This window comes from Taurulus bubalis (genome assembly GCF_910589615.1).
Source record: "Taurulus bubalis genome assembly, chromosome: 1".
Lineage (NCBI taxonomy): Eukaryota > Metazoa > Chordata > Actinopteri > Perciformes > Cottidae > Taurulus > Taurulus bubalis.
Genome location: NC_136589.1, coordinates 10,214,850 through 10,242,479, shown reverse-complemented (window position 1 = coordinate 10,242,479; position 27,630 = coordinate 10,214,850). Strand labels below are relative to the sequence as shown.

Here is a 27,630-nt window from a genome sequence, read left to right as displayed (position 1 = left end):
CAGAAACTAAATGGCAACAGAACTAAAAGAACTACACATGCATGATTTTGGTTGATTCTGTACATTAATACAGTAAATATAATACAGTGTAGCGTACAATGCTCTGTTGTCTATCTCAGATCTTGGGGGAAAACACCATCACTTCTTTTGTGGTCATGAAATCAGATAATCTTTATATCAATTTAAACGAGCAAATTTTGATTACGTTAAAAAAATTAAAAGTCAGACATCTGGAAGGCCTGAAAACTTGAAAGATTACCAGACAACAGACCAATAAGAGCCTCCCCGAGTGTGTCTTAATCTAGATGATGAAATATTGTCCATACATGGATTTCCCTTAAACTGATCATAAGAATGTACCTTGTGTGGGTGGGTCAGCTTTCTGTGTCCCTTTGTGCTCATGCATCATGTGTATGTGTGTTCTTCAGCATAGTTTTATATGAGTGGAATACAAAATGTGCTCAGACAGGGTAATACGACACGATGGAAGGCATGCTGACTTTTTTGTTTCTAGTGCAGAGGGATAAAAAGCAAGGTGACTGTACAGTACAAACAAGTCAACATGGAAATCCAGCCTCCATCCTCTATCATGTCACTGATTTGACCTCTGCTTTCTAATACAAATCTGGTGATTTGCCACTCATCACTCCCACTATCAGATCTCCACACTGCTGTGTGCCCTTATCCCCAATCCAGATTAATATCAACACAAAGCTGCTTTAAAGTTCCACATATTTGTACTGTGGGTGTTCTGAGAGCTTGTTGTTTGCGAATGTCTTTGTGCATTTACTGTGTGTGTCCGTGCATGTTTATATCGGTATTTTTGAAACAGAGAACAAAAGAAAATAAATAAATAAACAAAAATGATACAGAGACAAAAGCTAAATGGTTGCTTCTTTACTCTCTTCAGACTAATATCGGTAGCATCCTGGCAGCCGTCAACCCCTACAAGCAGATCTCGGGTATGTACGACCCAGAGAGGGTCGTCCAGTACTCCAAGCACCATATCGGGGAGCTCCCGCCGCACATTTATGCCGTGGCCAATGAATGCTACCGCTGCATCTGGAAACGCCACGACAGTCAATGCGTCCTCATCAGGTGAGCTTCAACCATGGAGGAGGGTATTGTGATGATTACACATTCTAGTTTACCTCTAATGCATACTTTGTCCATCTGTTAGTCTATCTCCCAAGCCATCAGTCCATCCATTTATTAAATCCTGTGTCACAGGGGACTGCAGTCTGCCCAAACAGGCATGAGGCCAGAGGGCAGCTCCGTTTTTAGAAAAAAGGCAACAATTCCTACTGTCCTACTTAGAGCTGCATATGTGCTTTTTTATGTCTTTGGTAGTCTGCTATAAATAGCAGAAATACCTGAGCATAAAACTACATTTTACACTTCAGATTTTGTATGTTTTAAACAAACAAGATAATGTGTTGATTATTGAGCTTTAGGAGAGCTAGGAGGTGGATTTATAGAGAGAGAGTTTTTTTTAAATTTATTTAGATCAGTTGAAGAAATGCTAGAGGATACAATATAGATTGAATCTGCCTATGTGGTGAAAATCAATAACTGGCATCGCTCTACTGATAGTAATATCAAAAGAAGTTGGTTAACGGCTCCTGGCCTGCTTGGCTAATCTGGTAGTAGGGTCACACATCTCATCATGCTTTCAATTACACTCAGACTTTGTCCATCTAGATATCCTGATTGAGATAGACTATGAGTTAATGCGATATTTCTGAAGCTATCAAACCTTTATATTAATTAAACAACCAGACCAGTTGAGAAATGGGAATGTCAGAGAAGGTCACTGTGTATTTAATGAAATTGTGTGTGCGTGTGTGTGTGTGTGTGTGTGTGTGTGTGTGTGTGTGTGTGTGTGTGTGTGTACTCCAGTGGTGAATCGGGGGCAGGAAAAACGGAGAGCACCAAACTGTTGCTTCAGTTCCTGTCGGTGATGAGCCAAAACTCAGCCGGGACTCCATCAGAGAAAAGTACACGAGTGGAGCAGGCCATTGTTCAGAGCAGGTACAGATGAGTAAAAGGAAGAATAAACACTTTCCTGTTTCTTTACTATTACTGCCAGAGCTGTTTTAAAGTATTTTGGAACAACTCCCTGTCAAGTCTAAAGTAATTGAAAAGAAGTACAGGTCCAGTTTTGTAAAAGAAAATATGTTTTTCAAGTGTTCAGTCAAGTCAGATACTGTGGAAGAGCTTCTTCAGTCAGCTTTCCATAGATAAGTGAAAGTGAGTAGAATATTGTTGCTTTTGGAGAACCATGTAACGAATGGCCTCTGCAGCACACTTTGTTCTAGACTGCATGCACAGTGAAATGCGCACTAAACAAAATGCACTAAGCGCAGGTTTTTACTCTCCGTGCAGTCCGATCATGGAAGCATTCGGTAATGCGAAGACTGTTTACAACAACAACTCAAGTCGCTTTGGGAAATTCATCCAACTTCACTTCTCTGAGGGCGGCTACATCCAGGGAGGCTGCGTCATTGACTGTATCCTCATATTTATGTACGAAAAATGATATTTGTATCAAATATACCAGAATTTCGGTTCCATTGTTATTGAATAACAAGATGCGCTAAAGGAGTATATTTGTGAAAAACTCAGCTTTATTGTTGTTTCCTTGACTCTTTACCTTTCAGATTTACTGGAAAAGGTAACCACGTCTGCAGCCGGCTCATATCAAGTTTAAATTCATTGAGAGGGATTTGTCAGTGTTGCATTGTGAATCATAATTAAATGTAAATGGTGGCTTTGCTGCATTGACTTTGCTTTAGAACCGAGTGGTGCGACAAAACCCTGGAGAACGAAACTACCACATCTTCTACGCTCTGCTGGCAGGAGCTAACAAAGAACATAAAGGTAAGGAAAAGAAGACAAATGTCAAAATATCAACAGTGTCTTTGACGTGTAACAGTATTCACGATACATTTACAACAGACTGGCGATACCAAAAAACAGCGTCAGCAGCAGATCCTGTTGTATTTAGCATGTTTGTGAACTATCTCAACGTGCATCTCTCCCAATATCACCCTGCTGACATTTTATGACATTTTCTCTATCAGGCCTCTACTTCCTGGAGGACCCTCCCGAATCTTTCCACTACCTCAGCCAATCAGGATGTATAAAGGACAAGAGCCTGAATGACAAAGAACTGTATAACAGCGTTATGGTCAGTGGAACAGAGATTTAACTTTTACAAACATTTCCTCTGGGACGAAAGCTGCTCTGGAGGCAGAAGTGATAGCATCCATATAATTATAAATTATCTTTGTAATCTAAGTTTACTTTCTAGATTTAATAGACAACAGCTGTTTAAACACGTTAGTTAACTACTTAGCTAAATAATGACCTTCCAACATTACAACATTTTTATGTTTACACATGCCAGCTTATTTTTCCTTTTATTAAACTGTCAGCAGGTCATGCACAGAAAACTCATTAAATTAAATACACCAAGGCATACTAAAGGACTAAAAATATAATCGTGATCTGAAGATATATTGATACCTAATTCCAAAACCTAAAGGTATGTTTGCAGCCTGCAAACATACCCTAAAATGTCCCTAAAATGTCTCCAAAGTCTGCACCATGTCTTTGACGTTGAAGGGTCTTTTTTAGGGTCTTTCTTGGAGTTTTATTTTGTAAAAAAAGGAAGTCTGTGCATTGCATCTTGAGGTCAAAATGATTTATATCTTGAGTGTAGCAGTGTCTGTACAGCTGAAATTAAGAGCGGCATTCATTAAACCTCTCTAAGTGCATTTGTACAGAATCAACGACCATAGTATATACAATTTATCTTCGCAGTCACTAAGATAACAAGTGTTAAAAGCTGTTGGTAGCACCCACTCTCTTTTTCGGCGTGTAGGAGGCACTGAAGGTGCTGGAGTTCAACGAGGAGGAGATCAGAGACATGTTTAAGCTGCTGTCAGGAGTCTTGCAGCTGGGAAACATCGAGTTCATGACTGCAGGAGGAGCCCAGGTCACAACCAAGCAAGGTCATTGCACAGCTCGTGTAACGTGAGGGAACGGTAAACTTAGAAAGATGTGTTACTGGAGTGAAACGTGTCTTTGTCTATTTTTCAGTGGTCACTGATGCCAGTGAGCTGCTGGGCCTGGATGCCTTCCAGCTGTCTGAAGTCCTGACTCAGCGCTCCATAATCCTCAGAGGAGAGGAAATCTGCTCGCCACTCACCATAGAACAGGTCTGCATACACATATATGCAAACAGTTATTCTCCCTATCTTGGTTGATCTCTGGCTCTTCATGACACACTCATGCTCTCATCCCTACAGGCCGTGGATTCCCGGGATTCTGTTGCGATGGCGTTATATTCCCAATGTTTCTCCTGGATCATCCTCAAGATCAATCAGAAGATCAAAGGGAAGGAAAACTTTAAATCCATCGGCATCCTTGACATCTTTGGCTTTGAGAACTTTGAGGTCAGAACTTTGAACTGTTTAGCTGGAAGCTGTCTTCTCATCCACACATGCAGATCTGTGTTTGAGATCTGTGTCTTTGCTTTCAGGTGAATCGGTTTGAGCAGTTTAACATCAACTATGCCAACGAGAAACTGCAGGAGTACTTCAACAAGCATATCTTCTCCCTGGAGCAGCTTGAGTACAACAGGTGAACTACATACAGAATATCTATCTACAAACCTCGAGAAACAAATACTTACACATTACCAGTTAGTTGGTTTGTCAGTGAATTAATTAAGTTTTATTTTAGTTCAATAGAACAATATAAAAAATACAACTTTAAGGGATCAAATAAAAACATTAGATCCAAACATCAATCTAGATACAATATAAATATATAATTATGTCACCACAAACAGAATTACAAATTAAAACTATATCCATTGTGCAAATATGCAATATAATTATCGTTATGTCTGCTCCAACAACAATCATACCAATAGTACGAATAATACTAATGGTAATAATATTAATGATAACTCTATCTGTTTCTAAACAGAGTTAGAAATTACATTACAAGAGGAATTTATATGTAAAACACAGAAAGGGTATTGAAAATTAAAAAGGATTTGAAAGACGCCACAGAGTTAGTTTGCTAGTTACCATGCAATCTTTTTTTCTTTATATTTTTTCTTTATAAAATGTAATGTAACTGTTTCGGTTAACGCTCCACAGGGAAGGTGTCCAGTGGGACGCAATAGACTGGATGGACAATGCAGAGTGTCTCGACCTCATAGAGAAGGTAGGAAGGACATTGATACGTCAAAACTTGCACCGTGAACAGTGTTGAGAGCCATAATGATGCCAGTAAGTGCATCAAATGTTTCAAAATCTCTGCAGCACCAACTTAACAGAGTTCTCTTAGAAAGTGGTGCTGATGCATTAACCTAATGTGTTTTACCCTCTCTCTTAGAAACTGGGCTTGTTGGCACTTGTGAATGAAGAGAGTCGATTTCCCAAAGGGACAGACTTCACTCTGCTGGAGAAGTTGCACAGCAGACACTCGGTGGGTCTTCAGTTTCAAAGAAATTATTGAGCTGCCGCTGGTTTTAAACATCACACTATATTTAATTTTGTTGTGCTGTTTTCTTGTTTTCTGCAGACCAACCCTTACTACGTCAAGCCCAGACTCGCTGATCATCAGTTTGGAATCAAACATTATGCCGGGGAGGTGAGTGATGCACAACTGACCCACTTCATATTGACATACTGTATTTGTAACGGTAGCGAAGTCTGTGAGCTCTGTGATGAACCTGTCTGTCTTTGGCAGGTCCTGTATGATGTTAAAGCGATCCTGGAGAAGAACAGAGACACCTTCAGAGACGACATCCTCAACATGCTCAAGGACAGCAGGCAGGACATTCAGACACATTCAATGAATAGTTAATTGGAACTGTCCGGAGATTGTTTGAAGTAATATGTTTCTGTCATTCAAAATAATGAGTATTTTGAACTGATTTGAATCTTTGATGCAAATTTGTTCTATTACAATGACTATTAGAACACTTTAATTGTCAACAGGTCAAATTTTCACCTGCAAGCAATAATGTAAAATTATACAAAGAGTATAGGGAACTAATTAATACTTTCCTGAAAACATTTATATTTTGCAAGTACACAAAGCATCTTAAGTTAATTTCCGTACCTGATTTTCGATCATCATTCGTATAATCACTGACATAATGTCGGTGTTTAATCCATCATGTTTCTTTTGCCTCTCAGACTGGACTTCATCTACGACTTGTTTGAGAAGGTTGGCAGCAGGAACAATGAGGAAAAGATGGGCACGGCCAGACGTAAACCCACCGTGAGCTCCCAGTTCAGGGTGAGTGATGCAAGTCGTTTAAGATGATACGATAGACTTAAAATAGTCAAAACTTTTGAAATTCACTTTATAGCGATGTGAAACCGAGAAATAAGCAAATCCTTACATTTAAACTGGAAACAGTGACTTTTTGCATTCCCCTTTGATATGTAGCTTAAATGATTAATCTGTCTCTTCCCTCGACTAATATATGAACTAGTTATTTTAGCCCGACTGAGACGTAAGAGATTGTTTTCCTTTCATACATGTAACGATCATTGAAAGAGTTACTGTGGTCGGTTTGTTCACTGCCATGGGAAAGAAATGCACTTTTTAGTTTGGTCACACACACATTTTATATGTTCTGCGCTCTGTCTCCTCAGGATTCCCTCCATGCTCTCATGGCCACTCTGAGTGTATCCAACCCTTTCTTCATTCGCTGCATTAAGCCCAACATGAAAAAGGTCAGTCTAATTCACATGAATGCTGATACTTCACCAAATGATGTTCAATGTTAAGCAATCTGTATTATTTTCCCTATAGAATCCAAGTGTGTTTGAACCAGAAGTCGTCCTGAACCAGCTGAGGTATTCTGGGATGTTGGAGACTGTGAAGATCCGTCGGGCTGGGTTTCCTGTCCGCAGAACCTTTAAAGATTTCTTCTCTCGGTATGCATCTCTGAATCTACTTACTTATCTTTCATCTCAGTTGTGTGTGTGTGTGTGTTTTGTAAAAGTGTTTGGATGTTTCCCCTTTTTTGCTGAGATCTCTCTTGTCTCTCACAGTATGTCCTCTTTCTTTTCTGCCTGCCAGGTATAAAATCATTGTGAAAGAGAAATCATCATCATCAGCAACAGCAGCAGCAGCAGGAGATGAAAAGAAGCGATGCACAGACATTCTAATCAAATATGACAAGACCAAGAAAGACTGGCAGTTGGGCAAGACCAAGGTGAGATTTTGTGTTTTTTGGCAACACCTTTTCAGACATCAGAAAGCTATTATGACAAATGTTTTAAACCACCACCACTTGCAACAATACATGATTAATCTTTCACCATTCTTCTGCAGGTGTTTATGAAAGAACATCTTGAGCACTGTTTAGAAAAAGACAGAGATGAAGTCCGATCCAAAGCTGCCATGGTAATCCGAGCCCACCTACTCACTTTCTCCGCCAAGTAAGACCCTCCTAATAGGGACAACAATTGTGGGCTTTCCACTCAAATGTTGTGTGCCAGTTTTTATTCACAATATTGTATACATTTTACCCCTTTTTATTCACAGGAAGCACTTCAAGCGTGCGCGTGCCAGTGTCGTCACCCTTCAGAAGCACTTCAGGAAGCACATCAAACGCAGACGGTTCGTGAAGCAACGTAAGGCCGCGCTGGTGCTGCAGAGGCACAGGCGAGGTCAGGTGGCGCGCACGCGAGTTCGAAAACTCAGAGAGGAAAAACAGAAGAGGGAGGAAGAAGTAAAGAATAAAGAGGAGAAGGAGAAGAAGAAGACGGCGGGCGAAGGGGAGCAGGAGGAAGTGATTGAAGGAGCAGAGAAGGCTAAATCGTCAGATGAAAGTGATTCTCCTTTGGTGCGTTATCTCCCTTCAATTTAAAACACTTATACACTGAATTTTGCAATTTTATCCTCCCGTTGATTTACAAAATGAAGCAAATGTTGGTGCTTAATCTGTCCCTTTCTCTTCTCTCCTCCCGTCTAGGGAGAGGCACGGCAGATGGAGGATATCCTTCAGTTGGAGCGAGAGATCGAGCGCTTGCAGAAGAAGAGAGAGGACGAGGTGTCCCAGCTGTGTGAGTCCTCCAAACAGGAGCTTCAACTGCGCCGAGATGCTGAGCTCAAGCGGTTGAAGAAGGAAGCGTCACGCAAGGCCACGGAGCTCATTGACCTCCTGAACTTCGAAGGCGTGGACACCTCGCTGGGAGCAGCCGCAGCCAAGCCTGCCGCTGCTGAGGCTAAAGCTCCAAAAGCGGCAAGTGCCACCAGGGGCGCGTCTAAAGAGGAGGAGGTGGACGAAGGGTTTCATGCCGAGGAGGAGTGCATCCCTCTCCCTGACTTCCCTCCTCCTGTGGAGACAGACGCTCCTATCGATCAGGACATATTTGCTCACCTCCCTCCTCCTCCACCTGCGTTTGCAGAGGGCACAGTGCCTCCTGCACCACCTCCTCCACCTCCTCTGGACACAGACGGTGTGCCTGTTGCTGGAATTCCTCCCCCTCCTCCTCCCCCTCCACCTGGAGATGGTTCCCCTGTCCCTCCTCCTCCACCACCACCTCCCCCAGGAGAGGGCGAGAAGAAAAATGGAGCCAAGGCAGACGCGGAGAGAGAGGTGAGCATGGTGGAGAGCCTCGGGGACGGGGAGGAGCCCATCTACAGCATGCCGGCCGACACCGAGTCCGATTACGAGGAGGAGGAGGAGGGGTCCGTCACCGCCGGAGACGACAGCTCCGTATCTGGGAGCAACCGCGGGAGCGCCACCGTGACAGATGAGGAGCACCCGAGGAAGTCAACCTGCACCAACGCCAGCATCGAGTCCTACAGAGGCAGCTCCGACTCTGTGAGGACACACACTCACACGCATCCTCACACGCGTGCACGCAGATATGTATGAGCAGCTATGCAGTGAAAATTGCAAAACATACTCAGTTTATAAGAAATCTCATAATGCAATGCCCTTTTTCTTGTTCATTTGTAGTTATATAAAATAAACAACTGATGTCATCGTATGATGTTGCAGTATGCAGACAGTGATGACGAACATGATGGCATGATGGACACCGATGAAGAAGTGACTAATGGCAGAGTGACCCTGTTTAATGGGAATGGACCACCATATTTCCATGGATACCTCTACATGAAGGGTGGGCATCTGTGTCTTTAAACTTTTAAACTCAAAAGATCTCATTTTCCAGTTAAACCATCTCCAGCTTTTGAGTTTTAAAATGTATTTCTGTATCTCTGCTCCTTCAGCTGGTCTGATGATCCCATGGAGGAGGCGTTGGTGTGTGCTGAAGGATGAAACCTTCATGTGGTTCCGGTCCAAACAGGAGTCTCTCAAGTCCGGCTGGCTCTACAAGAAGGGAGGAGGCCTCTCCACTCTCTCACGGAGGTTGTTGTAGTTGTTACTGAGTGCAGCCTGCATGCTTTTAAATCACAATCTCTGTTGGAAGTGCTGTCCAGTTTTGTGTTGAAAACGTCCTTGTGTCCTGTTGAGGTGTTGGGAGCACATGTTTGTTTAATCCAATGCTTTGAGTCCTCTGCAGTGATGGAAGACTTCAATGTCCCTGTCAAGCTGATGTACTTGGACTTTACTGAGATTGTACTTCTCAAGTTCTAGTTCTACTTAATCTACAAAAAAAAAGAAAAAAAAGAGAAAGAAAAGGAGATCTCTTTCAGAAAAGAGGTTTCATGCTTGGTTTGGTTTTATTCTATCATAAACAACCTACTCGAATAAAACTATGCAAATATTCGTAGAACCAAAAAATTACGTGGGACCTATAAATCCAGAAAAAAGAAAAGATAAACAAAATAAACTATAAATGCCACATAAACACGGTGATGCATAACATTGAAACATGACTCCGGATAAAAAAACACTAAAACGCTATATGAGTTAGTTATTTCCAGGTCCTGGAAGTCATCTTTATGAATGTATATTTTATTTTGAACATTAAGTAATCCGATTACTATAACCATACAATCTTAAAGTGCATTAAAAAAAAGCTTGACATAGATTTTTTGTAGTTACTTCCACCCTTCTATACATGTAAGAAGCTAATTCACTTTGTATTATTATTATTATTATTATTATAGAGTCACATAAACCTATGTAATGTCTACAATAGATTTTCTTGGCCTCGGTTTTTATTGTGTCTGTTCAACCTCAGAAACTGGAAGATGCGCTGGTTTGTACTGCGGGACAGCAAGCTGATGTACTACGAGAACGACAGCGAGGAGAAGCTGAAGGGAACCATCGACATCCGAGCTGCCAAGTAAGATTACTAGGAAGCTCCAGCGCTACACACACACACACCGACACACACACACCGACACACACAGTCCTTTATTAACTGTCTGTCTTTCTATACTACATTTGCATGTTTGAGCTGTGCCCTTTTTGTCTTTTACAGGGAGATAGTGAATAATCATGAAAAGGAAAACGCTCTGAACCTTGTGACAGATGAGAGGACCTATCAGGTGTTTGCTGAGTCACCAGAGGATGCAAGGTGTGGTGACTTGAGTGATTTTGTAGATAACGGCTACTTCAGTTACTGAGTAGATTCATGTATTTAAACTTTTTTGATGACGCCTCTTTCTTTCTGTGCAGTGGGTGGTTTAATGTGCTCAGTAAAGTGCGAGTGTGCACTCCTGAGCAGCTGATGGAGATGTCCCATGAACAGGCCAACCCAAAGAACGCTGTGGTCAGTCTCTAAAAACAACATGCCAGCAACCGGTTATGTGTTTATGTTGTTCCTCTGTCATGCTACATTTTGGGGCTTTTATTGTAAATGTGGCCTGATTTTAACCGTGTATCTCACAAGGGCTTTTTTTGTCCTTCAGGGTCTGAGTGTCTTTACTTTGACAATATAGTTTATTTTAGAATTAGTATGGGATCTAAGGTTCGACTTCCAAAATTCGAGAAATAAAATCCCAACCATGACAAATGTACTATATAAAAAAAGCCAAAATGTGCCCATTACAGCATATAGTCTAGCAGTGGCTATAAATCACCAGGGCATAGCTGCTGTATTATGTGTTTGATGCAAGACATCCAAATCAACATTGCTGATTATCATTTACATATTTCAGATTCCCCTCGCATTTAGTATCCAGAAAATTAAAAAAGCTTTGTGTTTTATTCTTCATAGAAAAACATTAGTTGCATTATGTAAAGAAACTGGTATTTAAAGGGTTACAATTCTAAAAATGAATGACTATTTGTAGTGATGATCAGGACTGAACAAAAAATTATATTGATATATCAGATTATGGCAGTTCTTAAGGACACCAAAGCATTTTTTTTAAATGAGGCACAAAGGTTAGAAAAAGGTCTCTCTAAAGTTAAGAGCACTTTGTGTTGAGTTATGTCACGTTATCATTTCTAAACGCTGTAGAAGCAATGGTGCAGCAATAATTCACATTTTAAATTCTTCTCGTCCTCCTTTTGTCCTTCAGGGAACTCTTGACGTGGGGCTGATAGACTCTGTTTGTGCATCGGACAACCCTGATCGGTAAGTTGGCTCAATCATTTAAAAAAGGAAACGCGGATTCACTTTGCATGTCAAGGACCATTTTATTATTTTTTCATGTTTTCCAAATTGATTGAATTTGACATCAGAAGATAACAAGCTTTGATTTTGATTTCCTCCAAATGAGTGAGAGAAAAGCTCTTTATTACAACTGTTCTGATCCTGGGTTGATCTCAAAGCATATATGTAAAAAGAGTTGAAGCTTCTCCAGAGTTGAAATTTTCCAACTCTGGCGAAAAATTCACGTGACGCTGAGTTGCCGTCCTGCCGTTGCTGAATCAGCAGCAGTTTGATGCAGCAACGGCAGGACGGAGGTGATGACGGGCGGAGCTACTCAACGCTGATTGGCTTACACAACTCAGTGTCACGAAAAGATTTCGCCAGAGTTGAAACATTTCAACTCTTGCAAATTCGTGCTGTGCCAAATTCGTGCTGTGCCAAATTCGGCGGAAAATTCGCTTTTTTGCAACCTATCGCATCTGTGCATTGATTTTGCATGTAATCTATTCGCACGTCAAATTCGCAACACGTTTGGTGTGAACGCAGCATAAAGCTCGCAATTCAAAATTAAACTTTTAATAACTGAATTTGACCGTATGACACCAACAGACCTGTCGTCTTTGGGAAGACCCAATAAGCAGTCAACCCTGAAGTGTCCTGAAGTATATTAAGGTGTTTGCTTTTATTTTAAAAGTATAATTTGACCTTTGCAGGCCCAACTCTTTTGTCATCATTACGGCCAATCGTGTGATCCACTGCAACAGTGACACACCGGAGGAGATGCATCACTGGATCAGTCTGCTGCAGAAACCCAAAGGAGACGCCAGGATAGACGGCCAGGAGTTCCTCGTCAGAGGTGAAAATGAATTTCATCACTTTTTAAATAAAATGGGGACTTATTATGAGCCATGTAACATAGTGTATAGATGTTTTAAATTGTTTGTTGGGGCCATCGAAGATATTTTTACAATAGACAGTAATATCACAAAGGTGACATTGTTTATGAAAGATTTTTCAGAGATTATTATACAAGTTTTAAAACAAATGTTCTCAAACTTTTTTTACAACAACTCAATATGAGATTTTGTCACGATATAAATAGCCTTGGGGATAAATAATGACTTGAATAATTAACTCTGCTGTTTCTGTAAAGATACATAACATATTTGCTCCATTCTCCCTCCCCTCTCTCCTCCTGACTCGATACCTTTCAGGCTGGCTTCAAAAGGAGATGAAGACGAATGCTAAGAGCACCTCCCTGAAACTGAAGAAGCGTTGGTTTGTTTTGACCCACAACTCCCTGGATTACTACAAGAGCTCAGAGCGAAACTCCTCCAAGATGGGAACTCTGGTCCTTAACTCCCTCTGCTCTGTCATTCAGCCGGATGAGCGAGTGCACAGGGAGACAGGTGGGCAAAGACAAGTGAAGGGAAAAGGCAGAAAGGGCAGGTTTAATCCGGGATTAGACGTAGGAGGTTTGAGACTACATGTTAAGAGATAATTCGAGTCCTCATTTTACAGGTTACTGGAACCTCATTGTGTACGGGAGGAAGCACTCCTACCGCCTCTACACCAAGATGCTGAATGAAGCCATGAGGTGGACTGCTGCCACACAGGGAGTCATAGATAGCAAGATCCCCATAGAAACCCCGACTCTGCAGCTCATCAGAGACATCAAGGTAGAACACACATACCTATTAGGAAAGCTTTTTAAAGCTCATCAACACACACTAACACATTGGATTTGACCTCTTCTTGTCCCCTCAGGAGAACAGTGTGAACCCAGACATCGTGGAGCAGATGTACAGGAGGAACCCCATCCTCAGATACACTCAGCATCCTCTGCACTCCCCTCTGCTGCCGCTCCCTTACGGAGAGGTCTCCAGCCGTAAGTGAAACTCAGCAACCTAAAACCCTAAAAAAAGCAATTTTTCTACTTTTTTTTTTACTTGTCTTCTTCCTTTTACATGTTGTCTACACTAAAAGCTCCCATGCATGATACTGCCATCTGAAGGTCAAAACCAGACATTTCAATTTTACTGCATGCACAAATGAAAAGAAACAGAGATAAAGAACAATTTGTGACTGATTATTAGTTCTAGTACCATATCGTCATATCGATAAGCTACATGTTGTTTTTCCTTCTTCTCTGTTTCTGTCCACCTTTTGATTTTTTAAATATCTTTGTCTGTGTGCAGTTCAGAGGCAGCAGGGCTATGCCAGTCTGCAAGATGAGGCTGTGCGAGTTTTCAACTCACTGCAGGAGATGGAGACGCTGGCAGACACGGTGCCCATTATTCAGGGCATCCTGCAGACCTGCCAGGACCTGCGCCCTCTCAGGGATGAGGTACTGTATTTACTGATTATTTTCGGTTAAACCCTAATTATTTTGAATGGAGAAACACTGTGGTGTGTAGTGTAATATGTATAGATCTTGATATAATATATATATATATATATAAAATATATATATATATATGTGTCTTGTTTATTGTATATAATATGTATATATGTACAACGAGAGCAAAGTGTAACCAGAGTCAAATTCCATGTATGTGTACAGCCAATAAAGCTGATTCTGATTAAATCACATGTCTGTGTTTCAGGTATATTGTCAGGTGATCAAGCAGACCAATCATGTGCCTCAACCTAATAGCCCAGCCAATCGGGCACACTGGCACCTGCTCACCTGCATGAGCTGCACCTTCCTGCCCAGTCGAGTCATCATCAGATACCTCCGCTTTCACCTCAAGAGGTGTGTGTCTGCATTATGGAATGTGCTTTTTGGGGGATAAATCCCTCATAGAGTAACTGTGTAATAAATATGATCCCACTCAGGGTACGAGAGCGTTATCCTGGCACGGAGATCGAGCGTTACACCAGCTTCGTCGGGGAATCCCTGAAGAAGACCAAGAGTCGCGAGTTTGTTCCCTCTCAAGAGGAGATCGCTGCCCTGCTGGTCAGACAGGAGATGAGCACCACCGTCTATTGCCACGGAGGAGGCTCCTGCAAGATCTCCATCAACTCACACACCACAGCTGGAGAGGTGCACAAATAAAAACACTCTCACAAACTGACACATCCACATTTGACTAATTTTAAGACCATGTACAAGAGCTGGTGCTTGACTTGTAGTGTGCTGTTACAAACTGCTCAGGGTTTTTGTGTTGCAGGTTGTGGAGAAGCTGATCAGAGGTTTGGCCATGGAGGAGAGCAAGAACCTGTTTTCTCTGTTTGAACACAACTCCTGCACAGACCGAGCTTTGGAGAGCAGAGTGATTGTGGCCGATGTTCTGGCCAAGTTTGAGAGGTATGTATATTGCTGCGTCATAGGGCTAGTGGATTGTTTTAATCAATATGGTCGCTTAACCTGCTTCTGTATTTTTCCAGGTTGGCAGGTAGTGAAGAAGAGGAGGAGGAAGGAGAATTTAAACTCTACTTCAAGCTCTACTGCTTCTTGGATGTCGAGAGCATGCCAAAAGAAGGAGTGGAGTTTGCTTTCATGTTCGAGCAGGTGAGCTTTATTGTCTTGAAAAGAAGGAACCAGTTATTAATTGCTCATTACTTTCTTACAAAGTAATGAGGTCAAGTATTTATCTCTGAACATTAATAGCACTAGTGATTACTTAATAATTGAATAATTATCCCAAAAGCTCAATGTTCATTAACCTCTATTCACCATAATTATGTGATAAATTAAGTGATGTTTCATGTCTATATTGGGGAAAGTCATGTTATTAAATCAGTGTCTTACTTATGTTACCCCAACACTGCTGCAAAATGAACAGAATTAAAGTCTTGTACTGTCATTTTCTTGTTTTGTCTCTCAGGCTCATGAGGTTTTGATAAGCGGTCACTTCCCGGGCTCAGAGGAGACCTTGCAGCACCTGGCCGCTTTACGTCTCCAGTATCTCCACGTCGACGGGGCAGGGAGGGCCGGGTGGAGCCTGGGAAACGTTTATCCAATCGGACGTCTCCGCAATCGCATCATCCACTCCACCAAGCCGGGCGTTGGCGCCGCAGGTGGGGCCGGAGGAGCCGGAGGAGGAGCAGGAGATGGGAAAGGAACGCCAGGAGGACAGGGGGGTGTCGGGGCCGTGGTAGAGAAACGAAGGACCCCGAGCTTCCTGGACGGCACCCTGAGGAGAAGCTTCAAGACTGGGTCACTAAAGAAGCAGAAGGTCAGTGGTGGAAGTAAAGCATTAGCCCATTTCTGCACAGCTATATAAGAGTTACGCAACTCAAGTTTCAAATAACTTCTACGGTTATGAGGTAAAATTTGCAATTCTTTTCAAAGCTCAAAAAAATCTGTCTAATTCATACAGTGCAATTAATAGTAGTTTAAAAAGTTACATTAATTAACAATATCTTTTTTCAATTAATTGAATCAACATTACAGAAATATATAATTTTGTGAGCTCAATAAATCAACTCTATTATTAAACCAATGAGTCACTCTTGATGTTAAATACTCAAATGCTCAAAAGATCTTAGTGAATTAGACATCCATAATTGTAATATTTATTCTGTTGTCTTATTAGGAGCAGTCTTTTTCCAGCTGCAATTTCAAATCCTTTCCAGTTGGTGGCAAAGCGTGACTTGTGTGACGTGATGATTGATGCATTCTGCTAATTTCCCATAAACTCAGTCAAACAACATCTGGTTTACTAATGGGACCTCCCAAGAAGCTGGATTGCTTTCTGACTGACTGACCGTCTGATTGATAGTGTGACCGATTGTTCTTCATAGATCGGCTGACCCTTGTTGTTGCAGGTGGAGGAGGAGCAGATGCTGGAGATGTGGGTGAAGGAGGAGACGTCGGCCACACGGACGAGTGTTCTGGAGAAGTGGACCCGGCTGCAGGGCATGCCTCAGCATCAGGCCATGCTCAAATACATGAGCGTTATCAAGGAGTGGCCTGGATATGGATCGACTCTGTTTGATGTGGAGGTGAGAAAACAATAGAGGAAATGATGGATCACACACACAAAAAACACACACACAAAATACCTGACAAGTAACATCTTCTTTTTCCGTCTCCTGTGTTTCCTCTGCCTTTGTAGTGTAAAGAAGGTGGTTTCCCTCATGATCTGTGGCTGAGTGTGAGTGCTGACAACGTGTCCGTGTATAAACGCGGTGAACCGAAGCCTCTGGAGACCTTCCAGTACGAACACATCACCTTCTTTGGGGCTTCACAGCCGTGTACCTACAAGGTCATCGTGGATGAGAGGGAGATGTTCTTTGAGACGCCATTGGTGAATCATTATTCATTATTTACCTGTTCTTACAACTACAGATTATTTCCATCACTGAATAATTGTTTGGTCTATAAAATGTCGGATATCTATATACCTGATGGGGATCCGCCTGGGAAATACAATTGTGACATTTGTTCTCTCTTTAGGTCGGGGAGATCACCAAAATCATGAGGGCCTACATTAACATGGTGGTGAAGAAACGTTGCAGCATCATGTCAGTGACCAGTATAACCAGTTCCTGGGTCAGGTGATTGCCACAAATCAGCCAGAGCCCTCGGTTCATCCGGTGGCAACAGATGCCGCGAGCCACATGCATCGGTTGGTTGTTTTTTTATGGAGGCAGTCGCACCAGCCAGCTATTCCTCGAAGAAGAGTGGTGGGCAATTGAACGGGGGAAAAGAAGGATAGAGGTGGACACAGAGGCCAAACGCACACAGAGGCCAAACGCACACTCTACTGGCCTGGGTCTCACCTGGGTCTCACCTGGGATGAGGGGGGGATAAGGGATCTCTTTAGAAATGCGCATGACAAAGAAAACAACCTGTATTTCGGGACGGCCCATTCAAATACATAACCTGCCAGTTCTAGTCCTGCATGTAGATGTTCAAGCACACTCCAGACTTCTCTCCGCTTCCAGACTTAACTCAGTAATAACAAGCACAACTCAGCCGTCCAGTACCAGTTTGTCCCAGTTGCCCCCCAGCAACCCCACCCAACCCCGAGTGCACTGCCAGACAGAAGAAAGCCACACTTTCTCAGTTAAATCTCTTTCTTTCTCACTCCTCCAATGTCAAGAGTCTCTCTCTTTCTCTTCATGTGTCCTCGCTCCTGTTGCATCTTTGTTTGCTGTTGGTATTGAGTTATTATGCTAAATTCTTGCTTGCTTTCTCTCTGTTGTTCTCTCTCTCTCTGTCGTTTATCCGTCACATCAGCTGTGTCACATCTGTTTTTGACTGAGAAAAAGGACTCAATGATGATTCTTCTTCCGGCTACTGAAAGGGGAAAATGAGCTCCCTACCCGACATAGTGTTCACTCGCTCACTCGTCAGTGCCACCGTGTGGCCACAAGAAGAAGACAAAGCCAAAGGAAATGGCTTTAAATATTTCTGAACAATATCAAATAGATATTCTTGAGAAAAAATAGAGTAAAGGTTTTGCTTTGGAGGCTCTCCGGTCATGTTTACCTCGACACGGAGAGTCAGTGCATGGTTAACAGCCTCACTCGGCTCTACAAGGAGAGCAATATCAACCAGAATAGTATGAGTTAAAACATTTCCCTATCTGTGTCTACATTTAACACACACTACATATATCTACTGTATATTCACATACTTGTACACATAAACTGAACCAACATGTATTGTTTTGTACTGTATATCACACATTATAAGAGTTATTATGGAATCTTTCAGTGGCCACTGCACTGTACAGTATATAGATGCCATACTAAATGCAATGTGACACCTCTCGTGTAAAATACATGCAAGTGAATGGTGTGAATAATGACCACTGCATCTCTGAATATGATGCCAACACTGTACATCATTCACTGGCTGTGCCATTAATGTGACTCACAGAGAAATTAATAGTAAAAACACAGACTATATTGAGACAGGCTGCCGTGGTGGTCATGTTTCCACAGTGTTTTCATGATTTTATCATTGTTGTTGCCTGTGGGACTCTCTCTGCAGCATTAATTGGAGCCATACAATATTGTATATCCTTGTCTGCTCATGCTATTCTCACTTTATTTCTTTATTAAGATCAGTGACTTGAACAACAATGCATAAGAGCTCCAGTTTGTCTGTGTTTCCAATCTGTTTATGAACATATGACTTGTATTACTGATACTACTAGTATTACTGTACTGTATGCCCTCTGCTATCTTAACCACCCTGAAGTGCTGTGTCTGGAATGCTGCTGCTGTGTGTGTGTGTGTGTGTGTGTGTGTGTGTGTGTGTGTGTGTGTGTGTGTGTGAGTGAGAGAGATTGAGTGTATTTATGGTGTAACAGTTGGAAAAGAAAAGGGAAATGAGAAATGAGAAGTGTTTGTTATGAGTGTATTCATAAATGAGATGTATTTACATGATTCTTTGCAAAGAATGGTGTCGTGATTGTGAGTTAAAGGGAAAAGCATGGGATTATTAGGGCTAAGGGTTATTTAATTATTGTTGTACTGTATGTATTGCAAGGTGTGTTTGGGAGGATAATGTATAAAAATATATATTGGATTTTGTCAGTGTCAGTGTAAGAGGAGCAGATAAGACACTGTGAGGATATATATGGGCTCAGAGATGGTTTTAAATGTGCACTGGGAATGCTGTGTGTGTGTGTGTGTGTGTATGTGTGTGCGTGTGTGTGTGTGTTTCTGAAAGTGAAGTCACTGTTCTTTCACCTGACTCTGTGGCACTGCAGAGAGACAGCAGCATCCCTATAACACATCTTTGTAAACAAAGTGTTTCATCAAATATTAAGCGTGAATAACACGGCGAAAAGAAAACTATCTAATATCCAAATATGGTAATTGGGGTAATTGGTTTAGGTAAAGTTCCTAAAACTAGTTTTTCTGTCAATATTTGGCCAGACAGTTATGGTTTACCAGATACTTAAGTGAAGTTAAACTTTTTATGATGAAACTGTATGTCGTCTATCTGGAGTGCCACGTTCGGAGCCGTAGCCTGGATTTTAGAAATACTGAGGCCATGAGTCCGAGACTTCAACCCCCAACCCAACCCCTACCCTCTAGAAAATTAGATCAGACACCAAAATTATATTATGAAAAAGGACATTGTATCTTTCTCTTAAGGTTCAGTTGTGGATATGGTTATGGATTTTATTTCCCTACATGGTTTTATGCTGTTTACAAGCCCACATGAATATTTGCCCTGCAGGTAATCAAATACAAAATTGTTCTTAAAATAGTCGAAACAGTCAACCAATATCCATTTTCGATTTTAGGACCACTTTTTCTGAACTGCCCCAAATTCTTAAAATAAATAAATACCAAGGACATGACCTCAGTGTCCTCCACAGTCGCTTCGACTCTGGCGGGATCCTGCGTTAGAATAAGCAGAATTCACTGACAGGTTCCTGTTTGAACTTTAGGTTATTTTAGTTTGGGCTGAAATGAGAAGAGAACCAGAGAACCCATAAGCCATAATGAGGGAGGAACCTGTCTGTTCTAGTTATTCTACATCTATGGTTCTGTCTGTCACTGATATTGCACTGAGTAGGAAGAAGTTGCCCCGTATAGTTGCTGAAATGTGATCAGCATCAACAATCAACAATAAAATCGAATTTAGATTTTCTGATCCCAAATCTGTTTCCAAGGGCAACTTCATCACAACGGGTCCTGTTATCAGCCGCAGGCGGCCAGAGTGGGGCCCATTCTTATCTTATGTTATGCTTATTATAATCATTTACATAGTAAAACATTGTGCTTGTTATGAAAAAAAATGAAAAGAGAAAGAGAGAGATATGTGTGTTGTTCTTTTTTATTTGTAACTGGCTTTACAAAATGATGCTTTAATAAATTATTGGAATTATTGTCCTCTATTTCATGTCGTCTTTTTTAATTTATTTGGACACACAAGCGTTAGTTGAAAGGAACTAAGGACATTCATTTAAGCACTATAGATCCATTTCAGGGGGCAGAATTATACTTACATTCCTCTATGTTTAGAGAACAGCTATATAGTTACTTTCCAGATTAAAGGGATAGTAGCCTATTCACTTTCTGGTATTGATACCACTCTCACGAATATATAGGAAAATGAGAAAACATTTTTACTTTTCATTTTGAATGCAAGACTTTCACTTACAATGGAGTATTATTTATATTGCTGACTTGGTGCTTGTACTTATGCACTAGCCTATTGCCTAAAAGGAAACAACTGCCCAGACGCACACACACGCCTTCCTCCCTTTTGTCTTCGGTGCGTAATGAGCGTGCGTCAGGATTCAGCGTTTGGTTCCTTCTCGGCAAGTTCACTTTTCGAGTTTCGGCAACCGAAACATTTCCGGTTTCTGCTCTCACGGGTTTTTCCAAATCTTCTCAGACGAAAAGTCTAAGGACTAGCATTTAGAATAATCTGCGTCTAAGAGGCGCGATGATGGATTCGCGGATTTTCCCCGCTGTTCTCCTGCTTCTCTTCGGTTTGGCGACAGTTTTCGCTCAGACTTCCGCACCTGGCCAAGGTAGGGAACCAGTGACTGTGGTGATTCTTTGGCCATGAATTACAATATTCTTTCTCTTTTTAGGACTTTATTGTTTTAGCTTCTCTTTCTGTTGAATATTGGGAATGAAACAGGATACAAAGCAACCCAAACACTTTATTTGAGCTGTGTTGCTCCTGATTTATATTCCCTTGTTTGTATTTTCTTATTGGGTAAAAGCTATATCAGCTCCACATAAAGGCAAAGTAAACAGTGATATCCTTGAGCCTTTGTAAGTTCCATATCTTTTTCTTTTTTTTTAAACCTCTCAGCAGGAACAATGTCTCTTTTAGGTCACAACTCCTCTCAGGTTTTCTGTTTCAGAGTAAAGAAACCTGCAGCAACAAACAAACCCACTGCAATGAGACATTGTTCACACTTTTAATTTGACAGAAACATGGTCTACAATGAGACAAACCACGCTGTTGTCCTTTGCAGTCTGCTGATAATACCGTGACTGGTCTGAAGCCTGTGTTTACTGTGCTGTGTCTCCATGGAAAATGCCTCAGGAGGATTAGCAGTAGTTACAAAAACCCCAGTGAGCACAGGCCACATTTAATCTGCTTCTCATGGTGTTGTCAGCTAATATTGGAGTACTTTCTCTTGTGAAGCCAACTTTTTGCACCTATGACAGCCACCATGTTGACTGAGTTCACGCCCTTATTTACCATTTGTGGATAATTTTTGGTGTTAAAACAAAATGTACTCTCCCCCCCCCCACAGTTTGTGAGGCGAAGAATGCAACAAACTGCGAGGAATGTCTGCGAAATGTGTCGGTAAGTCCTGGGGGGGCTGTGTGTGTGTGTGTGTGTGTGTGTGTGTGTGTGTGTGTGTGTGAGTGTGAGAGAGTGAGAGACCAAACCCAGTGGCTCCACCTGTTAGACTGGTTTGAGGATCTGTCATCCATTCCCACCCTCCTCCATTTTCTACTTTGTGTGTATTCTATTATTGTTTGTTCTAATGGCATTGAGAACATTATGCGTTTTGGTATTTTTACAGTGCCTGTGGTGCATCACAACCAATTTGTGTGTAACATATCCAGTGAAGACCATCCTTCCACCCCACGCACTCTGTCCGCTGAATGATGCACGCTGGGGGCTCTGCTGGAGTAAGAGAGTGCACACACGCATTACTTATCTACATACAGATATGCATTAATAAAAAATCTTGTGGAAAGGGGTTGTAAACTCTAGCTCATACAAAGACATCTTTTAAAAATAGTCATAGTGTCCTCTAATTTTTCTATTTTGCCCATTATACTATTTCATTACTGTAACAGATTAATTAAGTAAACATACGTCACCTTGACTTCTGTGAGAACTTGTTTATTTACGGGCCATTTAACAACAAAGTAGGCCCATGCCTGTAGATGTCTGTAGTTCTATTCTGTTCTACTGGTAACCATAGCAACAGCACTTCTCTCTGTTAAATGGCCAGCAATCTTTAAAAAGGATGGAAGTGTATGTGATTCTAATTTTGCCAATAGTAAGTGGCCACAACGCCTCATCCTCAACTTAAAAATATAGACAACCTAGCATATTGTAAACATAATGCGTTGTAGGGTATAGGCAATACTATCTTCTATCACAATATACATTATAAATGTATTCACGATATCAATGCATATTATGATATAATACATTTCCTGAAACAATCTGTTGCAAATTTGCTCATAGATAAAATAACCTAATAATAGTAATAATAATAATAATAATAATAATAATAATAATAATAATAATAATTAATTATAATAATAAGACACGCGCCTGTTTTTTTTTGACAAATCAAAGCATATGAAGCAGTGCTGCTCATTGATTTGCAACCGAACATTCACCTTTATCATTGCAAAGAAGTACTAAGGAAATACAGTAGAGGGCATATATACTGTATGCGCACACATGCACACGCACACGCACACGGTTTAATACAGTCAAGGATATTTCAGGGGACTAGTAGCCAAATCCAAACAAGATGATAAACGTACGAGCCTTATCAAACACCTCAAGGTCAGAGTCCAGCAAAAATGTTGAACATGGGTAATTAAACATTCTGAAATAAGAAGTACTTAAACAGTTTATGTAAATTTTACTTCAAATAATTTTGCGGACTGACCTTTTTATGTTTCAAATTCTAAGAATAACATTACAATCAAACAACATTAAGAGTGGTTGAGAGTGCCGCGGCCATTTATAGTCTCCTTGAAACGTACATATAAAGATTAGAGGGATTATGCCATGGTGTAGAAAATAGTTTAACATTGTGTTTCTCTGTCTCGGTCTGTAGTGAACTTCCAGACGTTGATAATCACCTTGGCAGTAATTGGTGGGATTATCATCATCGCCTTCCTGGTCTGCCTGTTCTGCTGCTGCAAGTGTGAGACATTTGGGTAAGTGTTTGCAAGAATGCAACTGCATTTAGTACTTATTTGATGACCTTTTGGTATAGGAAAAAGCTCAAACTTGACTCATTATGTGTTATTGCTAAAGAACTATGTAACCTGTCTGTTTGAGTGTCATTAGACATGAGACATGAATAAAATACACACTTACACTAACTAAAAATACCAGTTATTGTAATTCAATGAGAATAAGCCCTAAATCACACATTTCGTGAGAAATAAAATCTTATCCCCAGTAAATATTTTAATTATTTTGATGTACACCAGGTTTTGTGGCTACTCTGCTTCCTGGGTTTTGCATGTTCAACTCTGATCCCATCTCTCTCACTCAAACCTTTTCAATTATGTTTCTATAAATATCTGACCTTTTTAAATATGCAGCTGTATCTCACCCAATCACCTTCTCAACATAGGTAGCGCACGGCTACTTTAGTCTGTAGAATGGAGACTATGGCAGATCCACAGTGATTTGTAGTTGGAAAGAAGTCTGTTTGATGATGAGATATTTGTATCTGTGGTTTGTCAGTTATCAATATAGGCTTTACGTTTAGAGATAGTTAGGTTCAGGTATTGGGTTAAAAGTGGTTAACTTTAGGGACGCACTTATTGACCCAGATGGGTTAAGTGTGGTATGCTGTGTTTAAGGCCGGCGTGAGAATTTACTGTCGGATGACTAACTTTGTCACTGTGTCATGCCATGATGCTATGTGATTCTAGTCATGTGAAGATAATATGGCCAAATACTCACATACTGTACATTCTGTCAGCTTTGGAGTGGTTACCTTCAGGTTTCTGCACTCGGAACACAAACTGTGTACTTTCTTGTGACCTGTCTAACAATAACATTCACCTTGGTCTTGTGGTTGTGTGTCAGATCCAAAAGGTCAGATGCCAAGATGGAAAAGCAGGCCAATAAAACGAGAACCAAGCAGGAGGAAAGGTGAGAAAAATAATGCTTTGTGAAGGCAACACAAGTCTCAAGCCTGACCTGGTTCCTTCTTTTGTGAGTGCATCTTTATCGAGAGTTAAATCCCCTTTGCAGAAAGATGTTCCAAGAGACATTGTCCATCTTCACAAGTAACCTCAGATGCACAAGGTGGACTTGACATTGCAGTTCAAATTGTTAATAACGATGTCAACTGAAACTTGCCAGCGGTGCGCTGACGCACCGTTAACGCATCCCCCTCTCCTCACTGCCACATCCTAAGCTCTCCCATCGTGTAATATTTACAGGTTCATCCCATAGATTACATAAGAAGGGGTATCCATGCTCCCTCATGAACAAAAAACTCACACGTCCCTCATCCATGCTGCTTTTAGCCAACGGTTATTCATTTTCTTATATGCTTTGCTCCCATATCAATGTTTTCATGCACACAGCACTTTCAATGTGTAACGTTTATTGTGGCTCTTGTTCAAGTTAAGTTCAGCCGACCTCTTGATTCAGCAGTGATTCATAATATTTGTTTGTATTTGTCCTTGCAGTACGAATACCCAATATACAGTAGATGTGTGTGTGTGTATATATATATATATATATATATATATATATATACACACACACACACACACACACACACACACACACACACACACACACACACACACACAAAATATACTTTAATATAATATCTGAATAACTACAAGGCCATATTTGGCTTTTCTGGGTCGATACACACCTTAGGGTGCATGTTAACATTTCCCCTGTATTACTTCTCTCTGGTAGTCTCTTAATAGTCTCATGTTATACAATCTACATGACACCTGACACACTAGCTGCCCATGTTGCATTATTTGTCGTGATCCAAATCGGTTTCCTTCATAGCAAACTACAAAAGCACACGTCAAACTGGTTTGTGGCCACATGACTTTTAAGTATGTGAAAAATATGATTAGTCTGAAGAGATTGCTTTGTCTTTACAGGAGGGCAGAAATGAAAGTGAGACATGACGATATCAGGAAGAAATATGGTGAGCGATCTCTCTCTTGCTGGTACACTTCTTCACACACATGTGCACATTCTAACATAGTGCATATTTTTTTTGTTTGTTCCTAAATGATAAATATGGTCTTCTGAACTTTTGATAGGAGAATTAATTAAAAACTGCAAAATGAGATGAAGCTATGTTTTTTTCTTCTGGTTTATACTTTACATGATTATTAAAGAAATAGTCAGATGTTTTAGAAAATGCACTTATATGATTTCTAGCCAAAGCTTAGATGAGAAGAATTACACCAATCTTATGTTTGTAGTACATATGAAGCTACCCGCAGTGTAGTAAGTGTGTCGTTTTTACATTTTGGTTTTGGCATTTATACAAACACAATATAACACGTTAATTAGTTTACTTCAGACAGGCTAGCTGTTTCCCCTTGTTTCCAGTTGTTGTACTAAGCTAAGCAGCTTCTGTTGGTAGCTTTAATTTGAACTTCCAGGAAGAAAACAATATTCCACATAATCTCAGACTAATTTCTTAAATCAATGTATGACACCACTGATTGTGTTATGTTTCTCCAGGTCTAGGTGGGCAAAATCCATACTCCAAATTTGCCTGAGTACACCCCGACCCTTCTGTTTCCCCTGAACGCTGACCTCACGCAACAGACATTAACAACATGTCTTGAAGACAAGATAATTTATGTAAACTATAACTAAGACAATTTCAGAATTCAGTTTTGTGTATATCTATAGATATCCATATATCTATAGATAGAGGTATATAGGTTCGTCTGGCTTCCTCCAGCCAATAAACAGGAATGGTGTGTTCAATGTGATGGCCTAAGAGGCAGCAGTGTTCTGCAATACTATAATAGTCGATCCTGTGGCTATCAGTTATACTATTTATTAGGGTTAACCTTTAAGTTTAATTGTACAGACTGGAAAATAATCCAGTTTGGTTGCTGTACCATCTTTCTTTTCTTTCTTAAGAGAATCGATTGTTGCACCTGCAAATCTGTTTTGCTTTTCTGAGTTGCTGCTGATTTAGAGATGTACTTAGAAAATGATCTGTTCTATTTTTTTACTTTGTGATTTCTTCTCTTGTTCCAAATTGACTTATCCCTTTTCAAAATGTAGGAGGCCATTTTTATTCTGGTACTGCTGTATGATTCACTGAAATCAATACATCTTCACCCTTGCTTCTAGAATTGATAAAGTAATCATTACATTCTAGAATATTGAATATGTTGATTCTAAGTTTGCAGAATTCTACATTAGCCTGTGTATCCTGTAAAGACACACAAGCCAAATAAAAGACTTTGGATAAATTATTTAATTAGTGCTGGACTTTTATTGCTTGTGTTTTGCCTGTATTATGTTTACATTAAAACACAACTGCTTCCTTAAGTTTTGTATTTTGGGTTATTAAAAAGTGAAAGTTCATTGCTTAAAACGGTTGTGGCTCTTCGATACAGTACCTCCACATTGAGAAGTTTAAATGCCTAAAACACCTCACCCCAGGTCTTTAGGGGCTGAAGTCTAACACCTGCTGTGTGAGGTAAAGAACATTTATATTTTATCCTATTTTATACCAACGGCATTTGGGATATTTTATGTCAGAATTCATCCTGAGCATACATTTAATCTGACCCATCACAAATACAATTCGGATAAATCACCAGGCGATAATGGGTTAGGGAATTTGCAAAAAGGAAATTAGTTGAATTGTATTTTTCTGAAGAAGCAATTGATATTACCAAAGGAAATTAACAAATCACTATCACTGAAGGAAACTATAGTGACACATCAGTGATTTCAAATGACTATATATTTAAAGTGAAAATTGTAGTGCCTTGATATGATTAGACACTAGTGAGGGTTTGTGAGAAGTCAACCAATTTCAATCTAGTTGATATGATAGATGTGTTCAGTCTTTTTTGTAATTAACACAAGTACACAACAAATTAAAAAACGGTTACTCTAAAAGGTATGAAGATATTGAAAGGCAATGAGCTTCCACAGTTCACCCTATTCTCAATTCTCAATTCAAGACCCGTTAAGGCACACATACATTGTCAATAACATCTGTGAGACATTCAAGCAGTTGTCAAAACTACCAGTGCCAAGTAAGTATGGAAGTTTTTTTTGGAGGGGAAACTAAGTTTTTTATGCTTGCTTAACTGTGTGTTTGTGTAGTTTCCGTTACTGCTGATGTTATATTTTTCAAAGCCATACCCTTTTTTTTAGATTGCACTTGAA

The 27,630-nt window shown here is 40.5% G+C and overlaps 2 protein-coding genes across 2 annotated transcripts in view; both read left to right on the top strand.

Annotated features, from left to right (window-relative positions):
* myo10l1 (myosin X, like 1) overlaps positions 1-17,070 on the top strand; it is a gene marked incomplete at both ends in the record, with an annotated part of 36,164 nt that extends 19,094 nt beyond the window's left edge. Inside the window, 40 exons of the mRNA XM_079229361.1 lie at positions 911-1,098; positions 1,900-2,031; positions 2,386-2,510; positions 2,661-2,674; positions 2,796-2,880; positions 3,084-3,190; positions 3,887-4,016; positions 4,105-4,223; positions 4,314-4,460; positions 4,547-4,647; positions 5,175-5,241; positions 5,413-5,505; positions 5,602-5,670; positions 5,770-5,852; positions 6,222-6,324; positions 6,687-6,767; positions 6,847-6,971; positions 7,117-7,252; positions 7,372-7,478; positions 7,585-7,879; positions 8,015-8,869; positions 9,050-9,173; positions 9,283-9,421; positions 10,200-10,304; positions 10,443-10,538; positions 10,640-10,733; positions 11,488-11,543; positions 12,275-12,417; positions 12,776-12,970; positions 13,083-13,240; positions 13,329-13,449; positions 13,760-13,908; positions 14,168-14,316; positions 14,400-14,607; positions 14,735-14,871; positions 14,952-15,075; positions 15,392-15,742; positions 16,335-16,511; positions 16,625-16,816; positions 16,966-17,070. Coding sequence (XP_079085487.1) covers positions 911-1,098; positions 1,900-2,031; positions 2,386-2,510; positions 2,661-2,674; positions 2,796-2,880; positions 3,084-3,190; positions 3,887-4,016; positions 4,105-4,223; positions 4,314-4,460; positions 4,547-4,647; positions 5,175-5,241; positions 5,413-5,505; positions 5,602-5,670; positions 5,770-5,852; positions 6,222-6,324; positions 6,687-6,767; positions 6,847-6,971; positions 7,117-7,252; positions 7,372-7,478; positions 7,585-7,879; positions 8,015-8,869; positions 9,050-9,173; positions 9,283-9,421; positions 10,200-10,304; positions 10,443-10,538; positions 10,640-10,733; positions 11,488-11,543; positions 12,275-12,417; positions 12,776-12,970; positions 13,083-13,240; positions 13,329-13,449; positions 13,760-13,908; positions 14,168-14,316; positions 14,400-14,607; positions 14,735-14,871; positions 14,952-15,075; positions 15,392-15,742; positions 16,335-16,511; positions 16,625-16,816; positions 16,966-17,070 — 5,985 coding nt within the window. The remainder of the gene's footprint in view (positions 1-910; positions 1,099-1,899; positions 2,032-2,385; positions 2,511-2,660; positions 2,675-2,795; positions 2,881-3,083; positions 3,191-3,886; positions 4,017-4,104; positions 4,224-4,313; positions 4,461-4,546; positions 4,648-5,174; positions 5,242-5,412; positions 5,506-5,601; positions 5,671-5,769; positions 5,853-6,221; positions 6,325-6,686; positions 6,768-6,846; positions 6,972-7,116; positions 7,253-7,371; positions 7,479-7,584; positions 7,880-8,014; positions 8,870-9,049; positions 9,174-9,282; positions 9,422-10,199; positions 10,305-10,442; positions 10,539-10,639; positions 10,734-11,487; positions 11,544-12,274; positions 12,418-12,775; positions 12,971-13,082; positions 13,241-13,328; positions 13,450-13,759; positions 13,909-14,167; positions 14,317-14,399; positions 14,608-14,734; positions 14,872-14,951; positions 15,076-15,391; positions 15,743-16,334; positions 16,512-16,624; positions 16,817-16,965) is intronic.
* A 3,763-nt stretch (positions 17,071-20,833) lies between these two features.
* pttg1ipa (PTTG1 interacting protein a) lies at positions 20,834-26,787 on the top strand. Its single transcript, XM_079223545.1, has 7 exons — positions 20,834-21,016; positions 21,758-21,810; positions 22,034-22,142; positions 23,318-23,420; positions 24,307-24,372; positions 25,356-25,402; positions 25,951-26,787. The coding sequence occupies exons 1-7, from the start codon at positions 20,929-20,931 to the stop codon at positions 25,986-25,988; spliced, it is 504 nt and encodes a 167-aa protein (XP_079079671.1). The 5' UTR covers positions 20,834-20,928; the 3' UTR covers positions 25,989-26,787.
* The last annotated feature ends 843 nt before the right edge of the window (positions 26,788-27,630 follow it).